This window comes from Acomys russatus, chromosome 5 (genome assembly GCF_903995435.1).
Source record: "Acomys russatus chromosome 5, mAcoRus1.1, whole genome shotgun sequence".
NCBI lineage: Eukaryota > Metazoa > Chordata > Mammalia > Rodentia > Muridae > Acomys > Acomys russatus.
In genome coordinates, this window is record NC_067141.1 from 45,007,026 (window position 1) to 45,024,832 (window position 17,807).

Below are 17,807 nucleotides of genomic sequence, written 5' to 3' on the forward strand. Positions count from 1 at the left end.
AAAGGAAGGGTCTCACTATGTAGCTCTGGCTGTCCTGGAACTCACTATATTAGCCAGGCTGACCTGAAACTTAATGTGTAGACCAGGCCTCTCTGGTGTGCAGGCACACATGTGGGCAGCACATTAAATAAATAATAAATACATCTTTTAAAAAAAAAACCTGTAGGATATGCTCCTTTGGGTGGCTGTGCTTTCCCACAGTCCTGGGAGAAAAGAAGATGCAAAAAAAGCTACTGCTCACTTCAAATCCAAAATCTCAAAAGTACTACCTTAGCAGATCTCTGTGAATTTGAGCCCAGCCTGCTCTACAGAGCAAGCTCCAGGGCAGCCAGAGTTATACAATGAAACCCTGCTCAAACAAACAAACAAAGGGCTGGCTGCCTTAGAACTTTCTAAGAGACTCCTGACACCAGAGCTTGTTACCAACTTTTAACAATATTTCAGTCTTGCATTGTGGCGGCAGCCCAAACACAATGAAAATTTAAAGGGAGGCTGACAGATTTATGGGAGCATACGATCCATCCAACCCATTTCAACAGTAATATGAATCTTGTGCAGAGTGTAGCTCACAATTTATTGAGAGAAAAGGAAATGCTTAAATAAGCACTGGGAGCCTCCCATTAGTTACTTGCTGACTGTCGCTTGTTTGCTTCATCTTTTCTAATGCAGAACTTTGCAAGAGTAAAGATGCAGGTAACCATGGCATTGGCATCCTTGGTAGGCAAAGCACCAGACTTCAACGAAGAGCACCTGAGAAGGTCCTTGAGGACAATTCTGGCCTATTCAGAAGAGGACGTGGCCATGCAGACAACTCCTTTTCCCACGCAGGTAGACACATGGACATACCTCATCTTATGCATGAATTTGAGACCAACCAGTTATAAGCATACATATTTACGTTTTTGTATATAAAACTATTTATGTGTGTTATATATGTGATTTGCAGATGTTTATAACCTGTCCTATGTTTGCCTGTCTCCATGCTTAAGAAATGCAATACACACACCACTGTCCTAAACTTCCAAGATGCCAAGAGTCAGCCGGGTGGTGGTGGCACACGCCTTTAATCCCAGCACTTGGGAGGCAGAGGCAGTCAGATCCCTGTAAGTTCAAGGCCAGCCTGGTCTATAGAGTGAGTTCCAGGACAGCTAGAGCTGTTACACAGAGAAACCTTGTCTCGGAAAAAAACAAAAACAAAACAAACAAAAAAGATGCCACAAGTCTCCTGGAAAGCATGGTCCCCAAATAATAAGAGGCAACACAAGAAAAGTGATAGATATACAGTTACAAATACTGTATAAGATTTAGGAAAGGGGCCGGGTAGTGGTGGTGCACCTCTTTAATCCCAGCGCTCAAGAGGCAGAGGCAGGTGGATCCCTGTGAGTTTGAGGCCAGCCTGGTCTACAAAGCAAGTCCAGGACAGCCAAGGCTACACAGAGAAACCCTGTCTCAAAAAAAAAAAAAAAAAAAAACCAGAAATATACACATGGCATATATTCACTTATGATTGGACACTAGACCAACAGAGATGTCCCTTGAAAGTCTTCACTTAGCCAGAGATTGGGATAGATACTGGCACTTCCTAATGGGACTCTAGGTGAGAGAGGTAAGGAACAATGGGGAAATAGAAGGATCCAGAAGATCCTAGAAACCTACAAGAAGACCATTAAGGTTGGCAGATCTGGACCCAGGTGGGTCTGCTCAAACTACTGTACCAACCAAGGACAATGCATGCAGTAAACCTAGAACCCCTATCCAGATCTAACCAATGGACAGCACATGCTCCACAATTGTGTAGAGAGCAGGGACTGATTCAGACATGAACTCTGGTGCCCCCTATTAGACCACTTCCCCTGCGTGGGGAGACCTGGTGACACTCAGAGGAAGAGTAAGCAGGCTTCCAGGAAGAGACCTGATAGGCTGTGATATTATAGTGGGGGACAAGGTCCCCTTCTGTCACAGACCTAGGGGAGGGGAATAGGATGAATGAGGGAGGGAGGGGAGAACGGGAAGATGCAAGTGAGATATAATCTGAATAAACTACTTAAATAAAGGGGAAAAAAAGAAAGGAAAAAAAAAAACCCCAAAGATTTAGGAAAGGGAGTGCAGGGGTTAATGTAATCTAGTGGTAGAGCCGAGAATACACACAAAACCCTGGGATTGATCCCTGTCACTCCAAAAAGTAGATAGATAGATAGATAGATAGATAGATAGATAGATAGATAGATAGAAAGATATAGACAGACAGACAGACTTAGGGGTGATTAATGAGGAAATAGTGGTCTGGGAATATAGTAGCAGAGAGGAATTAAATTTCTAGAGTAGGATTTAGGAGAGAGGGAGAGGAAGTAAGGAGCACAAGGGATAATGGTTTGTATGGACCACACACCGGCCGGAAGATCCCAGTTAAGAAGAGCTTGTAAAAATGATGAGTCCTAAAGAAAGTGATGCCAAGTAAAAGATGCCCATAAGTGAAAGATGCAGCCTGTGTCTGCCTTTTAAGTACAGCCCCTGGCCTATGCTCGGTAGGTTCGCACAGCCTGACAGTCCAGAGTAGTTTTAAACCTTTGCAGTTTACAGATAACCAAAACTCATTCAAACTTTAATCCCAAGGTGTTAGAAAGGGAGCTGGTGCAAGGATGCAGGGCTGCTTCCCAGGATCCCAGGCCATAGCACCTGCAGGCCTCGGAGTGCACAGATGAAAACTGCCCAGAAGACTTGAGTTCTCTCCACCTCGATCACTGCCTCTCTTTGAGCCATGCCTTTCCCTGCACTTTACTATTTGCACTTTTCTTTTTTTGTAGGTGGAGGAACTTCTCTGCAATCTAAACAGCATTTTATATGATACAGTGAAAATGAGGGAATTCCAGGAAGACCCTGAGATGCTCATGGACCTCATGTACAGGTAAACTCTCCTGAGTAGAGAGAAAGGGCATTGTTCTTGGTGCACGCCTTTAATCCCAGCACCCAGGAGGGAGAGGCAGGTGGGTTGACGTGAGTTCAAGGACAGCCTGGTCTAGGCAAGTTCCAGGACAGTGGCCAAGGCTATACAGAGAAACCCTGTCTTGAAAAACAAAGAACAAAGATAAAAAAGGAAAGGCATTATGAATCTAGATATTTGTCTCAATGGGATTTCATCTTTTTCTTTTTTATTAATTTTTTATCTTATTCATATGTTTTGTTGACATGTATGTCTAGACACCGTGTACATATCTGGTGCCCATGGAGGCAAGAAGAGGGCATCAGATCCCCTGGGGCTGCAGTTATAGATGGTTATGAGCCACCATGTAGGTGCTAAAAATCAAACCCAGATCCTCCAGAGGAATAGTCAGTGCTCTTGACCACTGAGCCATCTCTCAAGCCCCAGTGGAGCACCTCCTAATGTTGTTATCATAGGCATCATGGGTAGGACAGTTTGGGGTAACATCCAAAAATATATGAACACTAATGAGAAACTAGAGTTGGTTCATTCACAAATTTCCAGAAAGATCACCTTAACTTAAAAGGCAATGTTTATTTTAAGTATTATCTTCTGTCTATGATGAGAGAAAAGAATCATTGACTGCTGTGTGAATTGTTTCCTATATGCTTGTGTTGCAGTTATACTCAGAACCAGAGACAGTTTTACCTTAGAAGTTACTGTGTACTTTCAGCCCTTTGTCCAGTAGTTTTGGGGGAAATTATTTACAGAAGTAAAAATGCTCTGATCCATCATAAGAGGGATAGTACTTTTTCCTCCATTATAACTTTGAAATAAAAGGAAGGATATTTCTTGAGATCCATAAAAATGGACATCATTTTATCAGACTTTTTTCCCCATAAGACTTCTACTAAGTGTTTTTGTTTTTTGTTTTTGTTTTTTTTAATTTTTATTTATTTATTTATAGGGTTTTTTTCCCCCAAGACAGCGTTTCTCTGTGTAGCCTTGGCTGTCCTAGACTCACTTTGTAGACCAGGCTAGCGTCAAACTCAAAGCAATCCACCTGCCTCTGCCTCCCAAGTGCTAGGATTAAAGGCATGCACTACCATGTCTGGCCTAAGTGTTCTTTCTTGGCATCCAGCACACCCTAGTCACCTAGTCTTAGATAAAATGTTTACCTTTTCTCTTATTTTCTGAAATTGTGAATAAAACTATATTATATGGGAAAATAAAGCTTTTTTTTTTTTTAAATGAAGAAGGCTGTGTGTGGTGGCACATGCTTTTAATCCCAGCACTTGGGAGACAGAGGCAGGCAGATTGTTGTGAGTTCAAGGCCAGCCTGGTCTACAAAGCAAGTCCAGGACAGCCAAGGCTACACAGAGAAACCCTGTCTCGAAAAACTAAAAAGAAAAAGAAGAAGAAAAAAATCAAAGTGCCCTCCCACACACAATGTAAGAGTGGTACCATTGCAAGGTTGCCCACGAAACTTTCTCAATCTGTCTTCAGAATTGCCAAGAGCTACCAGGCATCTCCTGACCTGCGGCTGACCTGGCTCCAGAACATGGCAGAAAAACACACCAAGAAGAAGTGCTTCACAGAGGCCGCCATGTGCCTGGTCCATGCGGCTGCCTTGGTGGCGGAGTACCTGAGCATGCTGGAGGACCACAGCTACCTGCCCGTGGGCAGCGTCAGCTTTCAGGTGGGCCAGGTGCAGCATCCAGCCAGGGGCTGGGGCCTTCCACCTGAGGGAGCGTGTCCACAGGCACCACAGGTGTTTCTGGGTGTTGCAAAAGGAGAAACCAAAGGTGTTCCCACCATTACTGTATCTGGTCCCAGTTGTCTGTGTTACCACAGTTGAAAACCCCTGTGCTAAAGTGTTATCATTGCCTGTGTAATGGCTTCTCCACCTTTTCAGACATATTTATTACAGTAATGATACTTAGAGGAAACAGGAGCTCTGGGAGATATGCTCAGACATTTTTGACATTTGAACATCCCCATAAACCTGTGAAGCAGGAGATAAGGAAGGTAGTGTTACTTCCATTTCACAGATGTAAGAAACAAGACAGCAATTTTTAAAGATCATTTAAAGTCCTCCCAAAACATTTGTATTTGGCTTATATACTGGCAAGAAGGGAATGCTGCTGGAATGACTTTCTCGAGGTCTAGCCCCTCAATTCTGTTCACACTCTTGTCCAAAATTAAGAAAGAATCAAGCTGGGTGGTGGTGGCGCACACCTTTAATCCCAGCACTCAGGAGGCGGAGGCAGGTGGATCGCTGTGAGTTCAAGGGCAGCCTGGTCTACAAAGCGAGTCCAGGACAACCAAGGCTACACAGAGAAACCCTGTCTTGAAAAACCCAAAATAAGGAAGGAAGGAAGGAAGGAAGGACCAAATTGACCTGAGATGGGAAAGAAATGGCTGAGTGGATGGTATCTGAGGCTAACCCGAAAGTCACACACAGCCAACAAGGGCAAATTGTGCCACAGTTCAGATGGGACCACCTCCTGGCCGCTTGGGTTGTTGTTACTCTGTGGATTAATGTGCTGGTTAAAGGGCAGAAAAGCCCCAGACAAAAAGAGTGTTATGAGTAGTTTCTCTTAAAGAGACGACCATCCCTGCAGCTTACAGACGCCAGGCTACAGTCATGGACCATCTCCAGCCAGACTTAGGGAGTCAGAGACAAGCGTTTGTATTGTCCTTGTTTGAACTCCCATGGCACATTGTGTGAAAGGCTTTGTTCTTCAACATAGTTTTGTGATGCTCTGTAAAAGAGAAAGAAAAGGCGACTCTAAGTAGCTTTCCCAGGCTTAGAGAAAAAGACACTGAAACTGTTGCTGGTGGAGCCTGGATCTCTGGGTATCTAGAGGCCTGTTCATCTGCAAGCGAGGCTTTATCTCAGCTCACTCTACTCCTTTCCTACAGTCCACAGCAAAAAAAGCATTTACTCTTTGATTTCATTGTAGTCTCAATTCAGAAACGTTTGTAAGAAAACCTAGTTAAGTTCTCGTTCAGAAGCATAAAAAAGCATTACATCTGATTTTGAGCCAAGTGAATAAGGACGTTTAAAAAAATATTTTAAGCACATCTTTTATTTTGTCCACGTACCTACTGCTGCAGTGTTGTAGCAAGCCCCTCCAGCTCCTCCAAGACCCTTAGACTTGTCCCTTCATACTGAACTGTCTCAGCTCTTTTCTCATTTCATCGCCTAAGCTATTTCTTCTAGAGCTCAAATGCTTTTTCCCAATTGCTGTATTTTACTTAGTACTTAATGCTTAAATATTAATCAAATTCATTTGATGTTTTCTAAAGATTTATTTATTTATTTATTATGTATACAGTGTTATGCCTGCATGTACACCTGCAGGCCAGAAGAGGGCATCAGATCACTTTATAGATGGTTGTGAGCCACCATGTGGTTGCTGGGAATTGAACTCAGGACCTCTGGAAGAGCAGTCAGTGCTCTTAACCACTGAGCCATCTCTCCAGCCCTTCATTGATATTTTTATGTTTACTAAGCCTTACTTTATCCTTATTTTACTTATAATTCAATTGACTTTCTTATTCTGATAGATGTCAAGGTAAATGAAATTCCAGAACCCCTGGGGAAGTCCACATTATTCTCACATAGGAGTATATAGATATGTCTTTTCATATGTCTTTATTCATTCCTTCTTTTTTGTTTGTTTGGTTTGGTTTTTTTGTTGTTTTCTTTTATAGTATTGTTGTTGTTGTTGTTGTTGCTGCTGCTGCTGCTGTTTGAAACAAGGTCTTACAATGTATACCCCTGGCTAGCCTGGTATTCCCTAGGCTTAAATTCACAGAGATCTGCCTGCCTTGTGCCACCAAGTTCTGGGATTAAAGGCATGTGCCACCATGCTAGGCTAGCCATTCTTTTACAGAATATTCTCTGAACATTCATCCTGTCCAAGGGAACTTTATATTCTAGCCAGAGACATCATATAACTAACTATCCTGTTCCTTATTTTTTTTAACAATTAATGATAAATAAAATTATAAGGGACACAAGATGCTGTGAGCATCTATGGTGTGGACCAGACTGGGGTCAGGGAAAATGATGGAGATTGCAAGAAGGAAGGAGGAAGGAACTGTGAAGTGTGAGGGCTTCTTAGCATGCAGAACATGAAGAGCCAGATGTCCTTGGATACAGAACAGACTCCAAGTCATGCTGATGTCTAGGGGAGAGTTCTTATTTCTCTCCAAAGAACCCTATGATTGCCAGTATGGAAATGGGTGCTTGAAAGTGAGTGACACCACGCCCACAGTAACCTAAGGTGACATGGAATTCATCAGCCTCTATGGGGAAACTAGCCCTCAGTAGCACTTGCCAGTCTAGACCTAGAGACAGAAATTCATCAGACCAAGGTGTTGTCACCACCCCTTGTCCTAGCCTTCTGTGGTGTGGGCATCATTCTTCACAGGCAGAATTTCTACACCAATGGATTGAGATTGAAGACTAAGAGGAAAGTGAAATCCTTCTTTTCTAGAAGTTGCAGAGAAAGTCTTGGGGCATCTTATTGGTTCTCACCAGGTTATATGTTTGTCCCTGAACCAATCATAATGGCCAAAGTAGTAAGAGGGTCGATTTTTCTGCGCCAGAGGCACAGATCACACTGGACATTACCAGTGGTTTTTCTAAAAGAAAACGAGAATGCTTTATGTGACAGAAGACAGTGGTGGCAGCAGGTATGCTCTGCTGATTGCCGTCTCTCTTTCTTTTTTCCTTCCTTCCTTCTTCCCTCCCTCACCCTCTTTGTTTCTTTGGCTGGTCTTAAACTCACAGAGATCCATCTGCCCCAGCCTCGAAAGTACTGGGATTTTAGGCATATGCCACTGTGCCTGGCTCTACTGCTGATTTCTGAAAAATTCTGCTTTAGTTTTTAATCTGGCTGTATGAAATAAAATTAAGCCTCTGGGAACAACTTGTGAAGTGGAGCTAATGTTCAGGAGAAATAACTTGCAAGTCACCGAGGTCCAAGCCACTGAGATCGTTGGAATTCTATCCTTGGAGTGCACTCAGTACTGATCTCACAGACAAGAGATATGGATGTGGGCTCAAATCCTGCTCTTACGTTTTACCTCCCTCCCTCTGAAGCCAGGAGTGTCTTCCCAGAATCTTTTCCCCTGTGACTTACAGCTACTGAGCTGCCCAGCTCATTCCTCTACATGGAGAAAAACCACATATAGTTCCAGTAGTGGCCGGCGACCCAAGTGGTTAAATTCTTTCAGCTATATTCCTTATCCCTTCTGCTGTCTGTTCATTGTATATTCTAGATTGGTCACAAAGGACTTTGAAAAGCTCTGTTTGTGTTCATAAAACTATTCCAATGTAACTGTGCAGGGACAGATTATGGTGACCACCTCTTTATGGATTCCCAGCGGTGACTCCCTTTGATCTTGTTAGCCGAGTCAGAAGGCAGACAGTGTTTATTTCACAAAGTGCATCTGGGCAGTTGCTAGTGGCTGACTGGAACGCTAATGCTGGGAGTTTTAAAGTGTATCCAGCTTCCAGGGGACAAAGTGTTATCATTGTTGAGTTATGCCTGCTACATGCACACAGTAGGAAGGAGTGGCTGTGTGCTGTTTGCCATTTCCACACAGTGGAGCTTTCCCCATTTCTTCTTTACACTACAGTTACTCCTTCCATAGCTATAAGGCAAGAATTCTCTTCTTGGCCTATCAGAAGTATTAATGTCACTGGCAGGGCTGGAGCTTAGATGAGGCAGGCCAGGTATGTGCAGCACAAAATATAGAGAAACTCACCGTCAGCGTCAAGCAGGTCCCAAGTCAGCAGTTCCCTGCCCCTGAACAAGAGTGCTTCCTGAAGTCTTGTGCCCTAGCCTTCCCATTTGAGCCAATTCGGCCCTTACATTCCCTGTAAGAGGAATGTCTTGTCTAGTTTAAAGGAAAAGCACATAGAAATTGGGGGGGGGGGGGCAGGGTACAGTTTCTGAACCACATGAAAGCATCTGTAAAGAAGACACGCTCTTTACTGCTTTCTTATGTACTATTATGCTTACGTAGCTCAAGGTCAAGACAGCAGGAGCAGTAAGTATGCTTCAGCCCAACTCCCCAAAGCCAAAGGTTCATGCAGCCGGCAGAACAGGAGTCCATTTTCTGCTCACTGACCTTGCCCTTTAAAATCCAAGAGTCTCCTTATTTTTCCCTTAGGGTTATCTCACTAACAGGAAGGTTGTTTCAGCTAAGGGAAAGTATCCTTTCTAGAAAGTTCCTTTGTGGAGTTTGATGACAAGTTTGCTCAGTGTGACCTTTCAAAATGAAGAGCCATCAGAAGCTCGTGCGAATGGAATCACAGATTCCTGTAATCACAGCCTGGTAAAGGTCGTAGAACGTAGCATCTTTATCCTACACTGTCTGGTTTTGTGGTCCCTTATTTGTCAGGTCCACTGTCCCATGGGCTCACACTAGGTTCTCTTGCAGAATATTTCTTCCAATGTGCTGGAGGAGTCTGCAGTCTCTGATGACACCTTGTCACCCGATGAGGATGGAGTGTGCTCTGGCCGGTACTTCACCGAGAGTGGACTGGTGGGCCTCCTGGAGCAGGCTGCAGAGCTCTTCAGCACGGTCAGTGCCTAAAAGGCTCATTCAGCCCTTCCTCGCACTCACAGTGGGGGTGGCGTGCAGGACAGGGCTGGGCCCATCCATGACTTCCAAGTCCACACTTGCATCAGTTCTCCAAGGGAAGAGAAAAAGCCTTTCATGGTGGACTTACTCTGAATTCCTCGCTCATTGGCCAGGAGCAGTGTCATAGTGTTCTCTCCACATAATAGGGTGGAAATTAAGCCACAGAGAGGTGAGACAGCTTGCCCCGGGTTACACAGTCAGAGATGAGGCATATTGTCACTCTCTCATTTCCCCTCACAGGAAAAAGTAGGGGAGGAGCCACTGCGGGGGGGCCCCTGACATCTTCCCTCTGACACTCAATTGGTCTCTAAGGCTATACAGACCAGGGCAGCTCAGAGAGATGGGACAATGGAAGCCAAGAGCCATCCCTTAGCGCAATCTGGGCCTGACTCATAGGATAAGGAAAAGCATAGAAAACTCATTGCAGTTCAGGTTGAGGAGACAAACCACTCATTGCCCTCCCCCACATAGGGAAGCCAAGTAAATGTAATGCTTTATTTACCTGGTCCCTTCTGTTCTCTTCCCTATATTATTTTACGTGTTTTCTTCTCTTCACCTCTAAAGCTCCTCTTTATGCTTTCCATGTATTCAAACTATTGTATTCACTGCCTTTGTTTCCCTTTGTTTTCTATTTTAGAAATCAGAAAGAAAAGATTTTCTTAGTTAATTTTAGTTACAAAACTAGCTTACTACATTTTCCCATATCTTTGTACTTTTTCCATATTCTCTCTCTCTCTTTCTCTCTCTCTCTCTCTCTCTCTCTCTCTCTCTCTCTCTCTCTCTCTCTCTCACATGCACACACACACACACACACACACACACACACACACACACACACAGCACCCATATACCTTTACTTTCTGAAGTCTTAGAAAATCAGAGGGTTAGAACCCCAGAAGTTCCCTTGAAGCCCTGCGTCTGGCTAGAGAACCTCTGATAAGCTCAAAAGCCACAAGCCCACCTCTCGGAGCCTCTTCTTAATGCCTGTGCTACCTCCTCCCTAGTCTTAGTTTGTGAAAAGGTGCCTCCCTGGTTAACATTGCCATACAGGACCACTTACCAATGTGCCTGGTCTCCAAAGATGCCCAGACAGGTGTGGATTCCTTAAAGCACTGTGATGCTCTCCTGCATGTTGTTTGCATAATTAACTCTGATTCCTCTCCTTAAATTTCCAGTGCATTAAATAATCTCTTTCTCAGGGAGGTTTGTACGAGACAGTTAATGAAGTCTACAAGCTGGTTATCCCCATCCTGGAAGCACATAGAGATTTCCGGAAGCTGACCTCTACTCACGACAAGCTGCAGAAGGCCTTTGACAACATCATCAGCAAGGTAGCTGGGGATGAGCCTGGTCCATAGGTTCTGTTTCCTGGTGTCAGGTGACCTTGCCCTAGTGATGCTCTACCATCTCCCGGCTATAGATTCCCACTGAGCTCATCATTGCTGTAACTCTCCATCAAACTGGGAAGGGCCGGCACTATAGTGTGGCAGGCTGGGTTGCTTTATAGCTAGCACATGTGAGAATTTTTAAAAATTGAATTAAATGAAGCCCTAGAAGTCTCTTTCTTCCTCTTCCTCCTCTTGTTTTTTTTTTTTGTTTGTTTGTTTGTTTGTTTGTTTTGTTTGGTTGTTTGGTTGGTTGGTTGGTTGGTTGGTTAGTTTTGGGGGTTGTTTGTTTGTTTGTTTGTTTTTAAAGACAGGGTTTCTCTGTATGGCCCTTGCTGTCCTAGACTCACTTTATAGACCAGGCTGGCCTCAAACTCACAGAGCTCTACCTGTGTCTACCTCCCCAAGTGCTGGGATTAAAAATGTGTGCCACCACACCCAGCTCTTGGGATTTTTTTTAATCATTGTTTCTGTGGTTTATTATATAAATATTAAATCTGCTAAACAGACAATTTTCTCTTAACGCCAACTCTGGGAATGAGATGTGCGCAGCCCAATAGCCAGTCCTTTTAGACCAGTGGATCTTAAGTAACGAAACAGATAATGAGAGCTTCTCTTCTCTCCTATGACAGGACCATAAGAGGATGTTTGGAACTTACTTCCGAGTTGGTTTCTACGGATCCAAATTTGGGGATTTGGACGAGCAGGAATTTGTGTACAAGGAGCCTGCAATTACAAAGCTTCCCGAGATCTCACATAGACTAGAGGTGAGAAAGTGGTATTGTGTGCTTGACCTTGTATATTACCCTAAAACAAGGTAGAACATGCCATTAAAAAAAAAAAAAAAAAAGATGGGCTTATTGCCAACCTCTATGTACATTTTCTACACTGCAATTGTAGTATGGAATAGGCAGGATTGTGAGTACCATAAGATTTGGACATTTTTCTCTTGTATACTATGTGTTTTTACAAAGTTTAAAATATAAATCTTAAATAGTGATTCTCAAGACTGTATAAAATTCAGTCAGCATCCATGTTTACTCATCGTCCCTTCCACACATTATCAAATATGTACCAACAGGCAGTAGACATGTTCTTTTTACCTGAAGGTTTTCGTCTTGATTTTGAAGCAATCTGGCTAAACTACAGAATCATGTCCTCCACCCTCAATGGTGAGGCTGTCCTTAAGTTGTCTCTAAATAACACATTCCACTCAGATATTAAGCAACTGGAGAGTAGCTATAGCCAACCCCAGCTCCACACTGGCAGCTACACTATGAAACAGAAAACAGTAGTAAGTTCTCAAGGAGGAAGTAAAAAGAAACAGCCTAGAGAAAAGTTGGAGAAAACCAAAGCAGAAATTGAGAGGAACAAATATGAGAGCCCTCATGGGCTGAGAGAACAGCGTTCCTTGAAGTGCTGACATCTCACCAATGACTCCCTGTTTATGTTCCTGCGCTGTTTGTTAGTTTGACTGTGTCCCCACTTATAACTGCAAAGCTTAAAAACTTGTGTTGCCCAGCTGTCCTCTGTACTATTCAGTCCTGCCAAATAGGGCAAGGACACTCAACTCCGGGAACCTGTGGCCTAGTCAGGTTGGGCAGCTTTCCCAAAATCATTCACTGCATGACAAGGAAAACTAGCCATTGGCCCAGGTTCTTAACCCCCTCATATTGTGTCCTCTGCTTAAAATTAGAAGTGTGTTTCTTGTCTCCTTTCACGTTGTGGCTTGCCACATTATGGGAAGCCTGGCAACCTCCAAATTTCCAGGGTACAAAATGCTGGAAGTGAACAGTGCCCTACCCATGGAGCTGACTCCAGAAATATGATGATGCTGGCTGAATTTGAGACCTTGCATCTGTACTGTGGGGATGCTTAGGTACTAGAGTGTGCCGAACTTCCTTCTACTTTTATTTCTGTCTCAGGAAGTGCTTAAGTTTGCTTCTTAGCTCAGAGGGACCATCAATAATCACCAACTCCTGCCTTGTGCTTGTTCCAAAGAATTGCATGCATTCAAAATGAATTTCATGTACCCTGGGCCTCTCTTCCCTAGGGATTTTATGGCCAGTGTTTTGGTGCAGAGTTTGTGGAAGTGATAAAAGACTCGACTCCCGTGGATAAAACCAAGTTGGATCCTAACAAGGTATGGAGAAAAAAACAAAGCAAAAAAAAAAAAGACAGCCATCAGACTCCACACCCTGCAAGTACAATGTGACATTTCTGGATCTGGACTCTCCCGGTCCTTCAAATGCAACCATGTTTTGTTTTTGTTTTGAGGGGCAGTGCACACACGTGAGTGGGGTGTGTGCTCATGTGTACGCAGGTGCACTCTCCCTTTTATGCCCACATGTGGAAGATAGAGGTTAGCACCAAGTGTCTTCTTCTAGTATGCACCACCTTATTTTTTCTACCTGGAGTTCCCTGTTTGGCCAGTAAACCTGTCTCTATTAGTTCCCCCATTAACCCTAGCACTAGGGATGCACATGCGCAGTGCAGCCATGTTTGGCTTTTTATGTGGGTTCGGGGGACCTGAACTCGGGTTCTCATGCTTATACCGCAAGCTCTTTACCCACCGAACCATCTCCTCAGCCCGTTTAGATTTTTCCAGACATGTTCTCATTATGTAGGTCAGGCTGGCTACATGCCAGCTGTATGTTTATCTAAATCACTTCTTGTCATCCTCCCCCAGCCCTTGGGAATAGCTTTGGTTGTTTCTATTTTGTAGATAAGAAAGTTGAGGCTTGGAAACGTTTAATGGCGGGGCCACTACTCTGACGTGAGGTCTGAAGCCCACCCACATTCTTCTTAATTACAATGGCTCATTTCGTGCATTTCTGTAAAAACTTTAAACTTTCTACTTAAAATATGTCTTAAAACTCCAATTTCTCAGCCGGGCATGGCCTTTAATCCCAGCACTGGGGAGGCAGAGGCAGGTGGATCGCTATGAGTTCGAGGCCAGCCTGGTCTACAAAGCAAGTCCAGGACAGGCAAGGCTACACAGAGAGACCCTGCCTCGAAAAACAAAAACAAAAACAAAAACCCTCCAACTTCTGGGGCCTGGAGAAATGGTTCAGCAGTTAAGAGCACTTCCCACTCTCCCAAAGGATCCAAGATTGCCTCCCTGCACCCTCATCAGGAGGTTCACAATAGTCTGTAACTCTAGCTGTATGGCGTCCAATGTGTGTGTGTGTGTGTGTGTGTGTGTGTGTGTGTGTGTGTGTAAAATACAGCAGCTTCTGGCTGACAGCACTTAGTGACATCATTCTTTAGATTGTAGGCATTCCTTCTAGCCACGTGCAGGATTGCTGTGGTAATGGAGGAAAGATGAGGGGCGCAGGCTTCACTTCTCTCACTTCCATACCAAGGTGTGTTCCATCCCACCCAGAGCTGATAGTGCTGTGCAATTCTGATGCCAGCAGCTCACGTGCAACACGAGACTTTGCAAGTTCAAGACTGCCCTTGTTTCTGGCATGAGCGTCAGTTGGGGCCCCTACATCCCTTTCACCACCCACACTTCTAGCTGGCTACAAATTTAGGTGTTCTCATGACACCCTTGGGTTAGACAATTCACCAGGAAGAGCTCAAGGACCAGAAACAGTACCACAGTTCTGACTGCAGTTATACAGCAGTGGATACACAGAGTGCAAGGTCAGAGGGAAGGCAGGCTCTGTGCCCTCCCCATGTGGGTCCCTGAGTTCTGTCTTACAGGATTACAGAAATATGACCCTGATAGGGAGGAATTGGCCAAGTACAAGTCTTTCTACATCTGTCAGAACACTCACTCACTTGAGAGTTGTTCCCCAGCTGAGGCCTGTATGCAGTCATGACAAGCACTGGACAGAAATATGTGGAGTCCTTGGAAGATAGGACTGGCTGTGTGCCCACAGTGATCTGAATACAGCCCAAGTGACCTCCCCACCACCACGGCCTTTCCCATCTTTCAAAATTCCCAGGGTAGGTTGTGAGTTTGGAATGAGACTCCTAACCTAGAATCACACCCAGATGTCATTATTCTAAAGCATGATTTACAGTGTGAGGTCAGTGGCCCACCCTTCTCCCTCTCCGGGTGAGTGTCCAAGCCTGCGTTCATTTCTTAGTTCCATTCTTCTTCCTTGTGTTTTTAAAGAACTCTTCTTCATTAATAAGCATTCTTTCTCCTCCCTACCCTACCGTGCATGCGTGTGTGTGTGTGTGTGGGTGTGTGTGTGTGGGTGTGGGTGTGTGTAATGCACTGGTGTGTAGTTTGACACACTTTGATACACACACATAGCCACTACCTTGACAGTCAAGGTACTAAACCATCCTGTCACTCTGAAATGTTTCCCTGGTCTCTTTTTGTCACCACTCTCTACTTTTCACTCAGCCTTCAGTGGTCACCAGGCTGAGCTGAGTCTATATAGATTTGCCTTTCTTGAGGGTGTATATGTGGAAGCATGCAGCATACAAACCTCCGCTATGACTCACCGCATGAAATAGTTCCTTCCTCGTCGTGCCGAGTAGTATTCATTGTGTTGATGTACCATGCTTGGCTATTATCTCCCACTAGAGGGACATTTGGGAACTGTCTAGTTGTTTATTATGAACAATGTTGCTCTAGCTCCATGCTTCTCAACCGTCCTAATGCTGTGACTCTTTAATACGTACAGTTCCTCACATTGTGATGACCCCCAAAAACAAAATTATTTTTGTTGCTACTTCATAACTATAATTCTGCTAGTGTTATAAATTGTAATGTGGATATCTGATCTATAAGATATCTGATATGCAACTCCTGTGAAAGGGTCATTCAATAACCACCACCACCACCACCCCCCCACGGGTCATGACCCACAGGTTGAGAACCCGTGCTCTAGACCATGGCCTGCTTGGTACTGATTTACTACTTTTCATTTCTCTCAGTGTTATGTGACTTTCCTGAGGCGTCTGTTTCTGTTCGCCTATAGAGCGAGGGCAAAAACAGATCAAAGAAAGGTGAATCGATGAGTTTATTGGAGTCATTTAAGAGCATGGGTATTCACCAGGAAACCCTCTATACAGTGTACAGGCAGCTCCACCACCAAAGAAACTCCTCCCCTCAGCAACTGTTCGCAGCTTAAGCTTCAGGGAGGAGAGTGGCAAGCACAAGAGGAGGAGTGCCCATGGTCATGGAAAGGGCCCTTTAGCCTCCCCTCCGCCTTCATGCGGCCGATCACAGATGCTCTGATGCAAGACCGCAAGAAGTGTACCCAAGAAAAGACCCACACAGACACGTGTGTACACACGTGGGAGTGGGCTTCCTGTGTGGGTGTCATTTAGCTGTGTAATGTTTATAGAGTAGCCGTGCGTTTTGCGCTCCTGGTGCCCATTTGAGCTTTCCAGTCGCGCCATCCTAGCAAGCGGTTGGTACTGTACGGTATCTCGGCCTAAGCATTCATGCTACCTAATATGCAGGTCCTCGTTATAGCAGCTCAGTAAAGGAAGATTTGCTTCCTCGGAACAGCCGTTGATGACCTTGCTGTTTGAGAAGGGGCAGCAGGGGACCTGACTCTTTCCTTAAGCCTGTTCCCCTCCCTCCCGCCCCCCACAGTCTGAAGGGCCTTTCTTTGCCTGGGGTGCAGAGGAGAAGGGGCAGATTCTGAATTCTGGCCTGAGGCGTTTCGCACTGGTGGCTTTCCAGATTGGAGCGGAGTGTTTGGGCTCTGTCCCAGCATGCCTTTCCAGGGCGCCATGCATCGCTTTGGCTGAGTGGCTCATCTCTTTGTGTCTCCTCACCTCTTCCCCCCAGGCCTACATACAGATCACTTTTGTGGAGCCTTACTTTGATGAGTATGAGATGAAAGACAGGATGACCTACTTCGAGAAGAATTTCAACCTTCGGAGGTTCATGTACACCACCCCTTTCACCCTGGAGGGGAGACCTCGGGGGGAGCTGCACGAGCAGTATCGCAGGAACACGGTACTCACCACCATGCATGCCTTCCCCTACATCAAGACCAGGATCCGAGTCATCCAAAAAGAGGAGGTAATGCACCGGGGGGTGGGCCCCCCCCCCCTCTGAACAAGTGGGCCTGGGTGGTCTCCCAGGCCGTCACATCAGCTCTACCTCATGAGACTGAAGAGAAACTTTAAAAAAATAAAAGTAAAAGAAAGGAAGGGAAGAGAAGAGAAGGGCTGGGCTCAGGGACATGTGCTTTTAATCCCAGCACTGGGGAGACAGTGGCAGGTGATGGCCGTGAGCTCAAGGCCAGCCTTATCTACATCACAAGTTCCAAGCCAACCAACACTACATAGTAAGGCCCAACAAACATGCGCCAGGCCCAGAAGTGCATTTATTTATGGATTAATTATAATCCCAGCACTCCAGAGGCTGAGGTAGGAGCATCTTGAGTTTGAGAGAGTCCTGGGTTGCCTAGCAAGTCTAAGGCAGCCTATACTGTTTAGCAAGATCTTGTCTGAATAAGCCAAGGGCTAGAGATGTAGCTCAGTGGCAGGGCATTCTTCTGGCCTGTGCAAAGATACCCTTAAAATATTATCTTGAAGCTATTCTCTGACTCCCATTCAATTAGTTATACCTTTCAAACAGTATTTCATATTAAATACTCAGCTCTTTAAAGTTATTTCTATAGCATAGTTTATATATTCAATTATAGCATTTGCATTTTTAACGTATATGTCTATATAGTTGTCCCTTTATATTCTTAAGTTTTTTTTATCCATGAGATCAATCAACCACTAATTGGCATATTGAAGGGAAACTTTACATCTATAAAGAATTTGTATATGGTGCATGCCTTTAATCCCAGCACTTGGGAGGCAGAGGCAGGTGGATCTCTGTGAGTTCGAGGCCAGCCTGGTCT

At 44.7% G+C, this 17,807-nt stretch overlaps 1 protein-coding gene across 1 annotated transcript in view; it reads left to right on the forward strand.

Moving 5' to 3' along the window:
- Dock8 (dedicator of cytokinesis 8) overlaps positions 1-17,807 on the forward strand; it is a 197,930-nt gene that overhangs the window by 167,365 nt on the left and 12,758 nt on the right. The window contains exons 37-44 of the mRNA XM_051146278.1: positions 670-828; positions 2,805-2,905; positions 4,427-4,619; positions 9,383-9,526; positions 10,786-10,917; positions 11,604-11,738; positions 13,025-13,114; positions 16,736-16,972. Of these exons, the coding sequence (XP_051002235.1) occupies positions 670-828; positions 2,805-2,905; positions 4,427-4,619; positions 9,383-9,526; positions 10,786-10,917; positions 11,604-11,738; positions 13,025-13,114; positions 16,736-16,972 (1,191 nt within the window). The remainder of the gene's footprint in view (positions 1-669; positions 829-2,804; positions 2,906-4,426; positions 4,620-9,382; positions 9,527-10,785; positions 10,918-11,603; positions 11,739-13,024; positions 13,115-16,735; positions 16,973-17,807) is intronic.